Here is a 16,395-nt window from a genome sequence, read left to right as displayed (position 1 = left end):
GATCAATTCGCAAATTACTTCCCTGTTTTTATTAAGAGTCATGTCTAAGCCTCAAGTATTGTTTATCGGAGAACCTAACAGGGATCTGCCAGAGTTTCATGAGTTTTCTGCTCAGTTTGAGTGTATCCATTATAAAATAACATCTAAGGAAACTCTTCTGGAAGATCTCCAGGGGAAACTTTCCAAAGTGGTGGCAATTTACGGGTCTTGGTTAGGGTTCCATCCAGTGGGTGGGTTGACCGAGGATATAGTGCAGGCATTGCCTGATTCATTGAAACTTGTCACAAGTTGTTCAGTTGGACTCGATGGGTGGGGTAGTGAGCAGCTGGCTAAACGCGGAATCAAGCTGTACAATTGTCCATCTTTGGGTGCAGAGCAGGTTGCTGATCTGGTATTATACCATACTTTGCAATCTTTCAGATACTTCAAGGTATTTGAGGATAATTTCAGAGAGTCTGGGCACACCGTCAAAACTAGAAGTCTTCTTCAAAGTGCTTCCCTGGATAAACAGACGGGTAAGGTGGTGTTGAACTCGACAGACAGCTCTGATTATGCCTTTGGCCATAGATTGGGTGATTCTTTACCCATTTTGACACCCTTTGGGAAAAATGCAGTTGTTGTTGGATTTGGTTCCATTGGTTCCAGAATCGCCAAAAGGTTGCATGCTATTGGAATGAACATCAGCTATGTAAAAAGAACTCGTCTTTCTTCAGAGCAAGAAGCCCAGTTGTTGTTTCCAGTAAAGTATTATGCTTCTTTGAAGGAAGCTGCCCCTGTTGCTGATCTAGTTGTGTTGTCACTTCCTGGTACTAGTGAGACTGAAAATTTGTACAATAAGGAGATAATTGACTTAGTTCCTCATAGGTCCCGAGTGATTAATGTTGGACGAGGCACAATTGTGAATGAGGATGATTTGTTGGCAGGTTTGAGATCTGGAAAATTGTCTTTTGCCGGATTAGATGTCTATGCCAAGGAGCCTGCTGTTAGCAGAGAGCTGATAGAAAGACAGGACGTAATTCTCACTCCTCATATTGGATCATCCACGGTAGAGAATTTCAACGACACTTCCATTTTCTGTTTAAGAAACATCCAGGATGTTATTTTATATGGGAAGGAGGGCCTTAGCCGCGTCAACTGATCATTTTCAGCGACCATGGAGTCTATTTTGGTTCACTTATCTATTAAGGGTTCGATACTTTATCGCGACAATCTTTTGATGCTTATCAGGTTATCATTTGGTAGTCAGTCTAACCTCAAGAGAGAGAGCATTTCAGGCACGGGATGAGAACTTTCATACAATTGAGCTGATTTTTAAATTGGTTTGATGATTCCGTGGTACGACGAGTTGATCATGTGTGAATCAAAACTGTGTTAAGAATGAAAGGCAGATGCTAAAGATTGAGGTTTATCCGTTGATGGTTCACGATGCGTAACGATTTGGCCTAGTTACGTCAGTTTTGACACTTTATTGTAAACATATGAAACGGATGGGTTCAATTCACACATCTTGGCCAATAATAATTTGGGTTTTCTCTTTCTTTTCTCAGTGTTCCAATACTCAAGTATAAAAGACACCAATGAAATCCTTACTGAAAAGTTGATATCCATTGTTTCAGCACTCCCAAAAAAATAGATCATGATTACTGTTATAGACCCCTAATAGATCAAGTATCATCAGGCAAAAAAGTGACCTACTTCCTATTACATCCTGTAAAGGAAATTCTACAGTTTTCCTACTAAAAGCCATACAATTTTGTATTTAGTCAATCGAGTTACTTTCAATGATTAATAAATAAATAAATGATAAAATAGTTGCACTAGCCTCTGGCATTTCTATCTTTTCGTTCTGTTTCTTCGTCTTCTCAGTCTTGGTCATCATCCTTCCTCTCTTATTCTATTTGATGTTTTCTTGCTTTTTCCTTTATTCGTGCTATTCCTCTAAAATCATTTACAGATCGTCTCTAATAAAGTCCTTGACATGGTAAGGAGTCTCGTTTGTCAAAACCTTAGGTCCACTGTGAGGCTCGCAGCTGTGTCTGTCAGCTGGACCAGGTTTGGGGATATCGCCGGATTGAAACCCCTTGAGGATCTCAACGGTTCTTTCTGGAGTCAGGTCCTCGTAAAAGTCATCATTAACAGCGATCATTGGAGCATTGACACATGCACCCAAACACTCAACTTCTTGCAGTGTGAAAAGGTTGTCTGGGGTCGTTTGGCCTGGCCTGATTTGCAAATGTTCAGTGATAGCCTTCATTATGCCATCGGATCCACACAATTGGCAAGGAGTCGTGGTACAGACTTGAACATTGTATTTACCCATGGGTTTTCTATTGTACATGGTGTAGAATGTTGCGACCTCGTAAACTCTCATAGGAGGCATGTCTAAGTACTTGGCAACGTAGTTCATAACAGAGATGGACGTGAATCCAAGTTGACGTTGACCCAAGTCTAGGAGGGGCATCACAGCTCCCTTCTTGTATTGAGGAGGATATTTTGCAATGATTTCCTTGGCTCTCTCTAGGTTCTCTTTGGTGAATTCAAATGGGATTTCAGGGTTGTCCTTGGGGGTGTCTCTGTGAACAGAGATCATGTGAGAGAATCTTTTAGGAGTCACAGTGACAATTCTCTGCTGTAGAGGCTTGGTAGCCTTGGGCAACAATCTTAATAGAGACATGATGTTTATGGAGAAAGGTGCTTCACTAGCTAGTACTTTTTTGGATTATTTTACTTCACAATGATTGGAAGGAGGGATCGAGCTGGTTGGCACACGATCCAGGGCATCCCATCCAAACCAAACCCCACAAGCATAAAGATCCGAGGTATCTAGGAACATAACCGAGGGTGTATCTCGAGGGTACTTAGCAAAAAGTTGACTTCTCCCTGATAAGCTCACGAGTTTTCTCGCGGATCCTGCCCGATTTTGCAAGCACTTCCGCCGAAATTTCCCAAAACCGTAATGAAACCCCGGTTTGCGTGATAATGAGTGATAACTCGTTCAGAAGATATCGCATCGTATATTATAATCCCATTAATACATAAATTTCATCTTAGATCAAAAACTTCACTCCTGGGACTAAGAAGAAATGGAGGAAAAGTTCGACATTGAGACAGAGTTAGTCCGTCTCGGATTTGAGGACCAGTACAACTCATGTAACCCTCCCCTTTACCAGACTGCAACGTTTAGGCAGGACTCTCTTAGTAATATGGGAGCTTATGACTATACAAGATCTGGAAATCCGACAAGAACGACGTTGCAGAATTATTTAAGTCGAATTATGGGTGCAAAGGCGACATTTGCTGTCTCCAGTGGAATGAGTGCCCTGGACGTCATAGTCAGGTTGCTGGATCCAGGTGACGAAGTCATTGCAGGTGACGATCTCTATGGTGGAACTCACCGATTACTAACATTCTTGAAGAACAAAAAACAACTTATCGTTAACCATTACGATACCACGGATACTGAACTAATGAAGCAAAAGATTACAAAGAATACTCGTATGATTTTTTTGGAATCTCCAACGAATCCACTGATTAAGGTGGTGGACGTCAGAAGCATCACAGCACATGCGCATGAAATCAATCCCAACTGTATCGTCGTCTTTGACAACACGATGATGTCTCCAGTTCTGATGTCTCCTTTGACAGATCTTGGAGTGGATATTCAGTACGAAAGTGCAACCAAATACCTAAATGGTCACCATGACATCATGTCGGGAGTGCTGGCCACCAACAGTGAAAAACTGGCCCAGGATCTTTACTTTGTGATCAATTCTACCGGGTGTGGTCTAGCGCCTTTTGATTGCTGGCTACTATTGAGGGGATTGAAAACTTTGGCATTACGTATTGAGAGACAACAGGAAAACGCAATCAAGATCGCTCAATTCTTAATCACCGTTCCAGGACTCAAAGTGAGATCCGTTGCATTGCCAGACCATCCTCAATATGAATTGCACAAGTCGATGGCGAAGGGTCCAGGAGCAGTTCTCTCCTTTGAGACTGGAAGTGTTGAGACTTCAAGCAAGATCATAGAAGCGTGCAAGATTTGGAGTATCACGGTATCCTTTGGCTGTGTGAACTCACTTATATCCCTACCATGCCAAATGTCGCATGCTTCGATCGATCCTGACACCCGTGCTGAACGAGACCTTCCAGAGGATCTGGTTCGACTGTGTGTGGGAATCGAGAATGTCAATGACCTGATCAAGGACCTGGCCGCTGCATTGAGAGTAGGAGGAATTAGCGTTCCCGCTCAATAATTACTCTGATAGACTAGATAGAAAAATTGATTAATCTGAAACTTCCTACGCTAGTGCGCCAAGTTTTCTTTTATTTTCTTCTGAACGTTTTTCCGGCCTTCGTAAGCGGAAATACTGGTGAAATTTGAAACTCTGGCTGGCCGTTAGGTTTAGCTCCTCTCGCATATCCGCGCTACCACTATCTTTCGTAGACATGATCAATACACGACGAATATGTAGCACAACCCGCCCTCCTTGGAACCACAACCAATCTTTCAAACGACAATTAATTAGACAACGTTTTAGTTGTATGGGCCCACAACACACGCGCAAACACAACTAAACCCTGTAGAGAGAACGGCATCCCCTGTAGAGTACGATATTGCAGGGAACTATAAACCATGTCAGCCCAATCTCCAAACATTGTAGCATCACACTACAGAATCGACGTCAAGATTGGAGAAGGTTCGTTTGGCGTCATATTCAAAGGGTATGATCTATTACGGAACAATCAGCCTGTTGCAATCAAGTTTGAGTCTCGCAAGACCAAGGTTCCACAACTGAAAGATGAATTTACTGCCTATAAACAACTCAACAGTCGCATTGAATACCATAGAAGATATCAACAAGGACAAACTTCGCTGGGAGGTCAAGATACAGACGATGAGAACCTGGATGTGGTCAAGTATGAGGGAATACCCAAAGTGTATTATTTTGGCAACGAGGGGCTCTATAACATACTGATCATTCAACTTTTAGGCCCTTCCTTGGAGGACTTGTTTGATTGGTGCGGAAGACAGTTCTCAAACTTGACAGTAGCTATGATTGCTCGTCAGATGATTGAACGAATCCGTTTAGTGCATGATAATTTGTTGATTTACAGAGATATCAAACCAGACAATTTCCTCATTGGTGATTATGAAGGAACGGGTCAGGATAACTTGATTTACTTGGTTGACTTTGGAATGGTGAAGCAATACAGAAATCCAAACACTGGAAAACATATTCCGTATAGAGAGAAGAAAGCATTGAGTGGCACCGCTCGATACATGTCCATCAACACGCATTTAGGAAGGGAACAGTCCAGAAGAGATGATTTGGAAAGTCTGGGGCACGTTTTCCTTTATTTTTTGAAAGGAGAATTGCCCTGGCAAGGTTTGAAGGCTAACAGCAACAAGGAAAAGTACGAAAAGATAGGAGAGAAGAAAAGAAATACCCCATTAGAAGAAATATGTGCAGGGTTTCCACCACAATTTCGCCGGTATATGGAGTATGTTCGAAGCCTTAAGTTTGAGGATACTCCTGATTATGCTTATTTAATTGGGTTGATGAATGAAGTGGTGCGAATCGAGACGGAAGGTATAGAGCCTATTACCCCTGCACCAGCTTCCTCGTCCTCCCAAGCTCCATCGGTAGACCTTCGATACGATTGGATGAGGCTTAATGATGGGAAAGGGTGGAACTGGGCAACCAACAAGAAGACAAACCTAAATGGTTACTCGCAGCCCAAGAAGAATAGACCTACTCCTGTTAGCAATCTCCCACAGAGGAAGAGGACTGATAAGAAACTAACTGATTCCAAGTTCCCCAACTATGGATCTAACTATGGATCTAATAATTATGCTCGCCAACAGGCTGAAACTACCGAGAGATCTCATTCATACTGTTGCTGCTGGTAGGTTTTTCCACTACGGAGTTAATTTCTTGGGTCCGAAACGTAACGTCATTTCAAAGCAGCAAACCACCAACTATATATAAATCCATTACTCACAAGTCTGGTACTTAATGTATATTACAAGTGCATTTATGTAGAATGGTTGTAAAGTCTATATAGAGTGAAATATCACAGTAGACGCAAGGGACATGTTTTTTGGTCGCGTTCACAGACTCTTTCATACATTTTACCCGCACATTTACTTCCAATGGAGGAACCAAACCCGCCAAAATTGGAGATAAATGGGAAATGTCTGGCATATCATGGACCTCTACTCTATGAGGCAAAGATATTAAAAACTCACCAAGCAAATTCTACGAGTATTGTTGGTCCCGAGGGCAAAGAAGAGATAGACTCGAAGGGATTCTCTAATTTTCCTGAAGCTTTTATGGGAAAGACCTGCTTCTATGTGCATTATAAAGGTTGGAAGCCTAAATGGGACGAATGGGTTACTGTTGAGAGGCTTCTGGTACTGAGCACAGATAATTTACAACTACAAAAGGATCTTAGAAATCGGACAATGCAAAAACTGAAAAAACCTCAAAAAGCCGTAACACCGAAGTTAAAGGCTAAACTAATCGCAACCCCAGCAGCGAGCTCAGAGGAAAAGAATGCTAACGGGAAAGCCAAACCTAAGCGCATAAAGGACTGTGTACTACCGGAGTTATTGAAACAGGAAACGAAAGATGCTGGGTTCGAAATTTCTGTCTCAGTCGCCTTAAAGGAACTTTTAGTCGATGATTGGGAAAGAATAACAAAAGAGAACAAGTTGGTTGACATTCCTTCACGGCACCCAGTGAAGGATATTTGCAACACTTATCAATCTTTCGTTTTGGAGGGAGTGGCCAAACATAGTGCCTTCTACGACAATACGCTTGATTTCTTTCAAGGCCTACGGGTCTATTTCAACACGACATTGGCATCCATTTTGTTGTATCAATTTGAACGCAAACAACTGAAAGAGTTGATGAACACATCCACAGAACCACTAGACTACTCTTCAATCTACGGGCCAACACATCTTTTAAGATTACTAGTCACGTTGCCGTCATTAATTTCTCAGACAAAGATTGATAGCCAATCGTTAGATTTCTTCAAGACGACTTTGAACCAACTACTACTCTGGTTACACAAGAATATTGAGCAGTATTTCGTCGACGATTATATAAATACTAGCCCTAGTTACGAAGCTCTAGCTAGGATATAAGTCGGTTTTATAATCTGAATTGTACTATAATTAGGTTTATGAGAAACATACTTATACTACTTCGGGTATCATGGAGTTAACTTGTGGGAGAGTATCCCGTTGTTTTTGTTGAGGCACTGTGTAGAGACTTTTTGGCAGATCAGGTAACTGCTTCAACGATAGCGTATCCTCTGTATTAGTTGTAGGTTTTGAAAAAGCTCTATCCTTGAAATCAAAGTTGAGCTGCTCGTTTTTGGCAGACACCAGAGTGTCTGAAGAAGAGAAAAACGTTTGTGGCGTGTTTGGGTTCGAAAACACAGTGTTGGAAGAACTTATTTCGTCTTCTTCTTGTTCGCTTATAACGGGCATTCTCTCAGTTAGTTCAAGGGTATCATGCATTCCAAGAAACAGAGAATCGTCAATACTTAATAATCTTTTTCTTCCGTTCAATTTAATTTGAGCCAATTCAACAATATTGGAGTTGGAAGCCGGGATAAATGTACCACAATTAATTGAACTTACAAGATCTTCCACTATGGAACGATCTTCAGTCTGTTTTAGACGAATTGAGCTCAGGCCATCTTTCAGGGTACATGTGGCAGGTTTCGTAACAGGCTGTAATAGATCGAGGTCCAGACCCCAATGCACTATTCCTCCATCTTTGCTACCTGAGTAAAGATCTTGGTTAGAGCCCCATTCTAAAGATGTCACTTCGTCATTGTGGCCTTCTAAGATAGCCAATTGAGTATCATTCATTCTCACGTCCCACAGCATGACAACATTTCCATGAGAAGAAGCAAGGATGTTAGAGTCTGTATCAGACCACTTGACCAACTGGGATTCTGGAATCTGTCTATCTGCGATTTTGGGCACAAAGTATGAAGGGTTACTGTCTTTGCCAATCCTTAGGTCGTTGAGAGCTATCCCAAACTTTCCAGCAACACCTAAAATTCCATCCCTGAAAGGTGATGGGTGCAAAGATGCAGACCCTGCAGAGTGGTTCATCAAAATAGGAGCTCTAGATCTAGAGCAGTCCCACATGAAGATTTTGTCCTTGTAGACGGTGAACATGGAGTTCAAGTTACAAGATTTCCAAGCCTTGGGAGAAAGCTCTAAGGACGAGATGATATTTGATTGGATCTGGTCTTTAGTAGTCATATGTTTCTCGTGATTAAATCGCTTGATGATTTCGGCAGACTTGAAATCACAATCTTCTTTGTCGGGGATAATAGTAAGGTTCACATATCCACTGACATGGCCCGATAAAAGGAAGTCAAAATCGCCTGGTGAGCTATTGTTTAACCATTTCAATGAGTGGATGTTGGGTAAAGTGATTGACTGGTGGTGGTTTAGATGATATTTGGAAGATATTCCAGTATTCTCCTTCATACTTCCGATCAAAAGATTGGAGTTTCCCAAACCTGAAGCGATAGCGACAGTGGGCTTATCATTGTGCACATCAAAAGCAGTCAAATAATTGTAGTTATCATCTGAACTGGGAACTTTCCAGTAATTGGAAAGAAGTTTTAAATTGCCTGTGGAGCATGCTCTATCTAGCAACGACTCTGAGCTGCTTGAACCCAGAGAGTCTGAACTTGGGTTTTGAAAAGTCCAATTGTCAAGATAACTTTGCTTGTCATGGAACGTCTTGCTCATAATCGGTAGCTGTAAGGGGGGAAAACAAAATTATTTCTCCTACATACTTTTTGTAAAGAGTGGCTATTAATATAAGAGGTGAATGGCTGGATGTAATGGCTGGTAACAAAGTGGTCTGGTGATCATTATCCAGCCATCTCTTGGGGAGGTTTTCGCGAGATTAAGCTTTACCCCAAAGTTCTCTGACGTGATGAATTGGAAAACAACATAGAGAATGTTGTACTATAGGGCAATTTATCAGTGGTTAGGCAAGTTATAAATATGAAACATTGGTGGATTGTGTCATGGTGGCTAAAAGGTGAATAAAAGGTCCCACTATAATATGTTATGTATATAATTTTTTTATTGTTAGTTTTTACGGATTTCACTGTTTCACCAACTCAAGGACTGGAGAGTTGAGCAATTCTCAATCATTTATATATAACTACTGGAATTTCACAATTGAAATTTGAAGAAATTTCCAAAAAATTCATATCAGAATCCTTACCCACAAAGGGCTTCCGAATCGTCTTAAATAATAAAAAATACGACCTACATCTTGTTTTGCTCCAGCCGGAGACGCCAATAACTGCCTGTGAGTTAATTGTCTCACAGCACGCATTCTAGACCGATCTATTTTTTTCAAAAGTGCTTCCACGGCTTGCACCCAAGATGGCTCTAATAGATTACTCTTCTCTACTTCCAACTTTCTGACTCCCTCCGATTGGTCTAGTATCCTTGCTCACCCTGTACTCCACCTAACTTGCCTAATTACCGGTTATAACCCGCTCTATTCCATTCTAAGCCTGTTCTGGTGTAGAGATCTCTGTGACACACTCCCAGAAATCCTCGAGTGTTCCTTCCCCTGCTTGCAAATCAACAAACTCTCAACTTTAGTTGATTTATTACTAACCTTTCAGGTGTATCAGTAGACTAGATTACTCGAGTTTAGGTGAATAATCCTCCAGTTAATATAGATCAGTCTTTTTCTTTTTTAAACTGCACTTGGAAAGAGATTCACCGCTAGAGACAAACGACACACTGTGATGTCCGCCTTACAACCCATGAAGATCACTGTTCAAGTGGTGGGTGCCGATGGGTTATACAAGAGAGACGTATTTCGGTCACCAGACCCATTCGCTGTAATCACCGTTGACGGTGCTCAAACAAAATCTACTTCAACTGCAAAACGTACGTTACATCCTTTTTGGAACGAGAGCTTCGAGTTCAACTGCACACAGAACTCGATACTTGCTATTCAGATTTTTGACCAGAAAAAGTTCAAGAAGAAGGATCAAGGGTTTCTGGGTGTCATTAACCTTCGGATCGGAGATGTTATCGATTTAGAGAACGATATTAGTCAATCGGAAACCCTCACAAGGCCCTTAAAAAAATCAAATGATAACCTAATAGTAAGCGGGGAGGTATTCATTACTCTCTCTCATAAAGGTCGAGGAAGGCAGGGTGGAGCCGCTTCTCACATGTCTCCTCCAAATGGACCTCCTGCAGAGCTGCTAACCCCTGGACCTTCCGCCAATGATGCAGGATCGAACCCTCCAGGGCTTATTTCTGCCTCCAATAGACAGTATTCTTCATTCGAGGACCAGTACGGAAGGTTACCTCCGGGCTGGGAACGCAGAACTGATAACTTTGGAAGAACTTACTATGTCGATCACAACAGTAGAACTACTACTTGGACTAGACCCGCTTTGGACCAATCCGAAGCTGATAGAACCAACCAAAGAGTTAATGCTACCGAAGCAGAACGAAGGCAACACATGGATAGATCACTTCCAGGGGAAAACTCCAGCTCGACCACTGTTGGCAATTTGAGCAGTAGCGGTTCTGTCAATGCTTCAAACAACCAAACAGCCCTGTCAATGGCATCAAATGGATACACCACTTTCGGATTGGGAGAGCTTCCTCCAGGTTGGGAACAGCGGTTGACGGCTGAGGGAAGGCCATATTTTGTCGACCATAATACACGAACTACCACATGGGTTGACCCTAGAAGGCAGCAGTATATCCGAAGTGTTGGGCCCAACACTACTGTTCAGCAGCAACCTGTGTCGCAGTTGGGACCACTGCCTAGTGGATGGGAAATGAGGCTGACTAACACCGCAAGAGTCTACTTTGTAGACCACAACACCAAGACCACTACTTGGGATGATCCAAGATTGCCTTCGTCCTTAGACCAAAATGTTCCGCAGTACAAGCGTGACTTCAGAAGAAAAGTGATCTACTTTAGATCCCAGCCAGCACTTAGAATCTTACCTGGACAATGCCATATCAAGGTGAGACGATCACATATCTTTGAGGATTCATACCAAGAAATTATGCGTCAATCGCCTGAGGACTTGAAGAAGCGTTTGATGATCAAGTTTGACGGAGAAGAAGGTCTGGATTACGGAGGAGTTTCCAGAGAATTTTTCTTTTTACTTTCTCATGACATGTTTAACCCATTCTATTGTTTGTTTGAATATTCTACTCACGACAATTACACGTTACAGATCAACCCCAACTCTGGAATTAACCCTGAGCATCTTAATTACTTCAAGTTCATTGGAAGGGTTGTCGGATTGGGAATTTTCCACAGAAGATTCCTGGATGCATTCTTTGTTGGTGCTTTATATAAGATGATTTTGCATAAGAAGGTAATTCTGCAAGACATGGAGGGAGTTGATGCTGAATTTTACAGATCACTGAAATGGATATTGGAAAATGACATCACCGATGTGTTAGACTTAACATTTAGTGCAGAGGATGAGAGATTTGGAGAGATCGTTACTGTGGACTTGAAAGAAGGCGGTAGAGATATTGAAGTCACTGAAGAGAACAAGATGGAGTATGTTGAGTTGATAACTGAATGGAAGATCCACAGACGGGTTGAGCAACAATTTAAGGCATTTATGGACGGATTCAACGAATTGATTCCTCAAGAACTAATAAACGTGTTTGACGAAAGAGAGTTAGAGTTGTTAATTGGTGGTATCGCAGATGTTGACGTGGAAGACTGGAAGAAACATACCGACTATAGAGGATATCAGGAGAGTGATGAGGTGATTCAATGGTTCTGGAAATGTGTCACTGAATGGGACAAGGAGCAAAAAGCCCGTTTACTACAATTCACAACGGGAACATCTCGTATTCCAGTCAACGGTTTCAAAGATCTCCAGGGATCAGACGGTCCTCGTAGGTTCACCATTGAAAAAGCTGGAGAGTCTAATCAATTACCCAAATCTCACACTTGTTTCAACAGGGTAGACTTACCGCCCTACAAGGATTATGGAAGCTTGAAACAAAAGTTGACACTAGCTGTAGAGGAAACTGTTGGATTTGGTCAAGAGTAATTAATCTAAAGTATAAGTAGCTGAATCCGTATGCAATGTTTCTTTTATTCGTAAACTATTTAATTATATATATTATCCTATTATAACCTTTTTTTTTTCGATTTTTCATTTTTTTCATTTCCTTCTGTCTCCTTCGACAGGGTTATGAGGGAAACCCTCATATATGCAAACAAACTATCTTCGTAGCAGATGACTTTGTACTTTACCAGAAGTCGAGTAGAATCAATCTATGATTTTTATTTTTCCGTTCATCTTTTGAGTGTTCTTTGAAATTTCATTTCAATGACTTATGAGATTGGTATTGTTGAGCCACTTCTTGTAATTGACAGATGCAGAGCTTGCTAGATACTGAGATATCAGATTCACATGCCTAGAGGAGGGAGTTGATATGTTGATACTCCTTTGGTTGGACTTGGAGTTAATGTCATTTAGATCGAGATGGTTGATGTCGTTGGAAACCACTGCGCCAGACAGCAGGGGCGACAGGTAGTTGAAGTTATTCTTCTCTTCCAGCTTTGTTCTGTAATGGTCATGAGGGATATCGTCTTTTCCTTGTAAAGTTATAGGTGTAGAGTCCAGTTCCTGGCACTTAGCACTACAGTAGATTTCGTTGTGGACACACAGCCTGTCACACACTATGCAATAGTCCTGAAATGCCGACATGATAAAGAATGTGAAAGGATAAAAAGTTGAAATGCAAACGGAGAGTCAAGTTGAAAAACCTTTCAAAGAAAAAATCTTGAAAAGTTGCAAAGTGGGCTAACCGGAATTATATGTAATTTTCCAAATTTGTTTGTATGACTAAGAATAGAGAAAAAAGAGTATATTTTATAGTTGCTCATTGTTTCCGACACGTGCGGAGAAAATTCTAGAGTTATATCACGTGGCGAGGCCTTTTTTTTTAGGGATAATTTTGAAAGGGGACGAGAGGCTGAGTGAATTAGAACGTGTAAGGGGCACGGGGACGGGCCTAGAAGGTCCACCGGAGCTGCTCGGGACAGCTTGCAACAGGTAGGTGAGGTTGAGTCAATTGGCCAGGAACAGTTGTAGTTTACTGTGTTTGTGGAATGTTTGTGGCACCACAAACATTACTCCTCAACTGTTGGAAAGTTTCGTCATGTCAAATTTTTGTTTTGGTGGAAGGAAGGCGTGATCAAGTTGGTAGAGGGGGAGAGAGGGGCGGAGATAGTGGCAGAGTTGCGTGCACACAACCTCGTCTGCGCGGAAGAGACCTTTTGGTGGGAGGCGGGTCGTTCGCTGTAGGAGGAGAGAGCAATTTAGACGGCTAGAGATGCCCGGTGCAGCAACGTTTTGTGTTGAGGTACTGGATGTGGAGAAGTGTGTGATACCCGCTTGGTCATGCAGGAGAGAATTTTCTCGAGCGCGAAGTATTTACGAGAGATTATGAAGTAAACTTCCATACAGCCAAAGACTGGGCAGAGAAAATCAGAGGGCGAGTGCTCAGTGCTCAGTCTTAGGTCCAAAGGACTAATGTCTTCATCATGGCCAGTGGAAAACGACACGGACTCCAAGTGGACGATGACGCATGGCTGGTGGAGCTACCGGGATTGCTTAGTGATGAAAAATTGGTGACGTAGACTGCAGCGCGTCGTAGATCGGACTCCCGACATCTGGATGTTGGATGTTACTGTTTACTATGAAGATGGCCCTGGGTAAACAGGCAACAACTACGTTGTCGGTGAGTTAAACTAGGGATCAGTTGATAAAGCTGCACAATTGCCACGTCCAGGGACTGAAAGTCTTGGTGATACGCCACATGAGCGAAAGCAACATGTTTTTGATCCAATTAAAGTTGTCACGATTGTGGTAGGGCCCTTAAATTAGTGTCAAATTGGACGTGGTCTTACCAATCACGTAGTTCGCTCTATTTCAGGTGCCACCCTTTTTGTCTCGAACCACAATTTGGTTCCTCATTGGGCAACTGAATGGGCAATCTTTCCACAACCAATGTGACTTGTCTTAAATAGGAAAAAAGAAAAAAAAATACGTGAAAAAAAGAAAAAAGCAGCGGCTGCTTTGCAGTGCGAATCTAAAACTCTAATCACTGACATCACTTTAGATATTCCCCAATTATCTCCAGCTGATAAGTGAGTGAAGAATCGTTAGTACTCTCTTTATATTGTACTTGCAAGTTGCAATTCTCGTTACTCTGGCCCAATTTCTGGATCGTAGTCTTCATCTGAGAGGCCATTTGTGTTTAGAGCCGAATTAATGCCGTCTGTCTTGGTAATTTTTTTTTTTTTTTTTTTTTTTAGTTGGCAAGCCACAGTTTTCAATTGATCATTGATGCCTTCAAGACAGTATTTTTTCTTTTTGACACAATCCGACGCTACGTAAGCTGGCTGTGTACCTTTTATATAAAAGAACCCCACTTGCCCTTTTTTCACTTGAACGTTAACAATGGTGGGTCTTGGAAAATTTAGCTTGAGTTCTAATTCGAACGACTCCAAGGGTGAGACCCTCGATAATAAAGAATCAAAGGACGTCAATGCTGTTGCACCTATAGATACCGACAGTGAGAGCGTCAACGCTGGTGAGCTTGTCGTCTTGGATAAAGGTGATAGAAGAATTGGTCTCATCAGTGCCGCTTTCCTGATCACCAACAGAATTTTGGGTACCGGTATTTTCTCTGTTACCAGTACCATTTTAACCTTGAGTGGTTCCGTCGGTGTTACTTTGATTTTGTGGGTTGTCGGTATGATTATCGCCCTTGCTGGTTTGTACGTTTATGCTGAGTTTGGTTCTTATCCCTCTAGATTGTTGCAGAGAAATGGTGGTGAGAAGAACTACTTGGAGTACGTTTACAAGAACCCAAAGTTTCTGGTCACCTGTATGTATGCCATGTATGTGGTTCTGCTAGGTTGGGCTTCTGGTAACTCTGTGGTGTTTGGTGAGTATATTTTGAACGCTGCTAATGTTGAGCCAACTGAATGGGCTGCCAGAGGTATTGGTATTGCATGTGTCTCTTTTGCCTTTTTGATCAACACCTTGAATGTTAAGGCCGGTCTTTTTGTGATGAACACTTTAGGATTCTTCAAAGTTGCCATTGTGCTTCTTATTTCGGTTACAGGATGGGTTGCACTAGGTGGTGGTATCAACAATTCTGAGTTCGAACCCACTGGTGCCTTCAGCAACGCCTTTGATGGTGATTCTCCTTCTGGATATGGTATCGTCATGTCCCTTTACAACGTCATTTGGGCCTTCGTGGGTTACAGTAACGTCAACTACTCACTTTCTGAGGTTAGAAATCCTGTTAAGGCTTTGAAGATTTCTGCTCCAATTGCTGTCATCTCTCTAGGTGTGATCTACATGTTTGTTAACATTGCATATTTCGCTGTTGTACCTGGTGACGTTATTAGGTCTTCAGGTAGAATTATTGCTGCACACTTTTTCAGAATTGCCTTTGGTGAGACAGCAGAGAGAGCTTGTTCTGTCTTCGTGGCTCTGAGTGCTTTGGGAAATGTTATTTCCGTTATTTTCTCTCAAGGTCGTATTGTGCAACAATTAGGAAGAGAGGGTGTTTTGCCATTCTCCTCTTTCTTTGCTTCTCAAAGACCTTTCAACTCTCCGTTCACCGGTTTGTTTGAGCATTGGGTGATCTGTGTCATCACAATTGTTGCCCCACCAGCAGGTGATGCTTACAACTTTGTTATGAACTTGATTTCATACCCACTTAACATTATTAACTTCTTTGTTGCCATCGGTTTACTTTGGTTACACTATGAAGCCCGTAAGGGAAGAAGAGAATGGACTCCTGTCATCAAGTCACCAATCGTAGTGACTTTCTTCTTTGCCCTTGCCTCTCTGTACCTGGTGGTAGCCCCATACATTCCTCCTACTGGTGGTCAAAACGTCTACAACGATATGCCTTACTGGATTCACTGTGTTGCTGCCTGGGGTGTCTTTTTCGCCGGTGGTGTCTATTGGGTTATCTGGGCTAAGATCTTACCAAGATATGGTAAGTACAAGCTGGTTTCCCGCGATGTCTTGGAGGACGACGGTTTCTGGAGAAACAAGTTCTTCAAGATTCCTTATGGCTCGGAACTTTCTGAGGAAGAATTCATCGAAGAGCACCAAAAGAATTTGTAATCCACGGTTGCTATGTATTTAGGTGCCCATGACATATTTAATTCTTAACGTGATTTTTAATAGACTATATTGTAATTATACCTTTTTCGAGTATACTTCCCTTTCTCATTTTCCATTTGAAATCTCCATATTTCACTCCTCTCACCATTCACCACCGAGTTGTTA

General features: G+C 42.0%; 10 protein-coding genes across 10 annotated transcripts; 6 read left to right on the top strand and 4 right to left on the bottom strand.

The window, feature by feature from the left end:
* Window positions 1–40: 40 nt before the first annotated feature.
* PAS_chr2-1_0360 (uncharacterized protein) lies at window positions 41–1,138 on the top strand (the record flags this gene model as incomplete). The annotated part of the gene is made up of 1 exon (XM_002491215.1): window positions 41–1,138. One exon carries the CDS (start codon window positions 41–43, stop codon window positions 1,136–1,138), a length of 1,098 nt encoding a protein of 365 aa, XP_002491260.1.
* An 810-nt stretch (window positions 1,139–1,948) lies between these two features.
* Window positions 1,949–2,674, bottom strand: PAS_chr2-1_0359 (Hypothetical protein; the record flags this gene model as incomplete). The annotated part of the gene is made up of 1 exon (XM_002491214.1): window positions 1,949–2,674. One exon carries the CDS (start codon window positions 2,672–2,674, stop codon window positions 1,949–1,951), a length of 726 nt encoding a protein of 241 aa, XP_002491259.1.
* A 409-nt stretch (window positions 2,675–3,083) lies between these two features.
* On the top strand, window positions 3,084–4,256 carry PAS_chr2-1_0358 (Cystathionine beta-lyase, converts cystathionine into homocysteine; the record flags this gene model as incomplete). The annotated part of the gene is made up of 1 exon (XM_002491213.1): window positions 3,084–4,256. One exon carries the CDS (start codon window positions 3,084–3,086, stop codon window positions 4,254–4,256), a length of 1,173 nt encoding a protein of 390 aa, XP_002491258.1.
* Window positions 4,257–4,636: 380 nt separating this feature from the next.
* PAS_chr2-1_0357 (Palmitoylated, plasma membrane-bound casein kinase I isoform) lies at window positions 4,637–5,914 on the top strand (the record flags this gene model as incomplete). Its single annotated transcript, XM_002491212.1, has 1 exon — window positions 4,637–5,914. The coding sequence occupies one exon, from the start codon at window positions 4,637–4,639 to the stop codon at window positions 5,912–5,914; it is 1,278 nt and encodes a 425-aa protein (XP_002491257.1).
* A 243-nt stretch (window positions 5,915–6,157) lies between these two features.
* Window positions 6,158–7,156, top strand: PAS_chr2-1_0356 (Esa1p-associated factor, nonessential component of the NuA4 acetyltransferase complex; the record flags this gene model as incomplete). The annotated part of the gene is made up of 1 exon (XM_002491211.1): window positions 6,158–7,156. One exon carries the CDS (start codon window positions 6,158–6,160, stop codon window positions 7,154–7,156), a length of 999 nt encoding a protein of 332 aa, XP_002491256.1.
* A 51-nt stretch (window positions 7,157–7,207) lies between these two features.
* PAS_chr2-1_0355 (Hypothetical protein) lies at window positions 7,208–8,791 on the bottom strand (the record flags this gene model as incomplete). The annotated part of the gene is made up of 1 exon (XM_002491210.1): window positions 7,208–8,791. One exon carries the CDS (start codon window positions 8,789–8,791, stop codon window positions 7,208–7,210), a length of 1,584 nt encoding a protein of 527 aa, XP_002491255.1.
* A 1,025-nt stretch (window positions 8,792–9,816) lies between these two features.
* Window positions 9,817–12,120, top strand: PAS_chr2-1_0354 (Ubiquitin-protein ligase involved in ubiquitin-mediated protein degradation; the record flags this gene model as incomplete). Its single annotated transcript, XM_002491209.1, has 1 exon — window positions 9,817–12,120. One exon carries the CDS (start codon window positions 9,817–9,819, stop codon window positions 12,118–12,120), a length of 2,304 nt encoding a protein of 767 aa, XP_002491254.1.
* Window positions 12,121–12,399: 279 nt separating this feature from the next.
* PAS_chr2-1_0353 (Hypothetical protein) lies at window positions 12,400–12,783 on the bottom strand (the record flags this gene model as incomplete). Its single annotated transcript, XM_002491208.1, has 1 exon — window positions 12,400–12,783. The coding sequence occupies one exon, from the start codon at window positions 12,781–12,783 to the stop codon at window positions 12,400–12,402; it is 384 nt and encodes a 127-aa protein (XP_002491253.1).
* A 1,408-nt stretch (window positions 12,784–14,191) lies between these two features.
* PAS_chr2-1_0352 (Hypothetical protein) lies at window positions 14,192–14,332 on the bottom strand (the record flags this gene model as incomplete). Its single annotated transcript, XM_002491207.1, has 1 exon — window positions 14,192–14,332. One exon carries the CDS (start codon window positions 14,330–14,332, stop codon window positions 14,192–14,194), a length of 141 nt encoding a protein of 46 aa, XP_002491252.1.
* A 209-nt stretch (window positions 14,333–14,541) lies between these two features.
* Window positions 14,542–16,230, top strand: PAS_chr2-1_0351 (High affinity methionine permease; the record flags this gene model as incomplete). The annotated part of the gene is made up of 1 exon (XM_002491206.1): window positions 14,542–16,230. One exon carries the CDS (start codon window positions 14,542–14,544, stop codon window positions 16,228–16,230), a length of 1,689 nt encoding a protein of 562 aa, XP_002491251.1.
* Between the last annotated feature and the right edge of the window lie 165 nt (window positions 16,231–16,395).

The sequence above is a fragment of the Komagataella phaffii genome, chromosome 2 (assembly GCF_000027005.1).
Source record: "Komagataella phaffii GS115 chromosome 2, complete sequence".
Classification (NCBI taxonomy): domain Eukaryota; kingdom Fungi; phylum Ascomycota; class Pichiomycetes; order Pichiales; family Pichiaceae; genus Komagataella; species Komagataella phaffii.
This window is presented reverse-complemented; position numbering and strand designations above follow the sequence as displayed.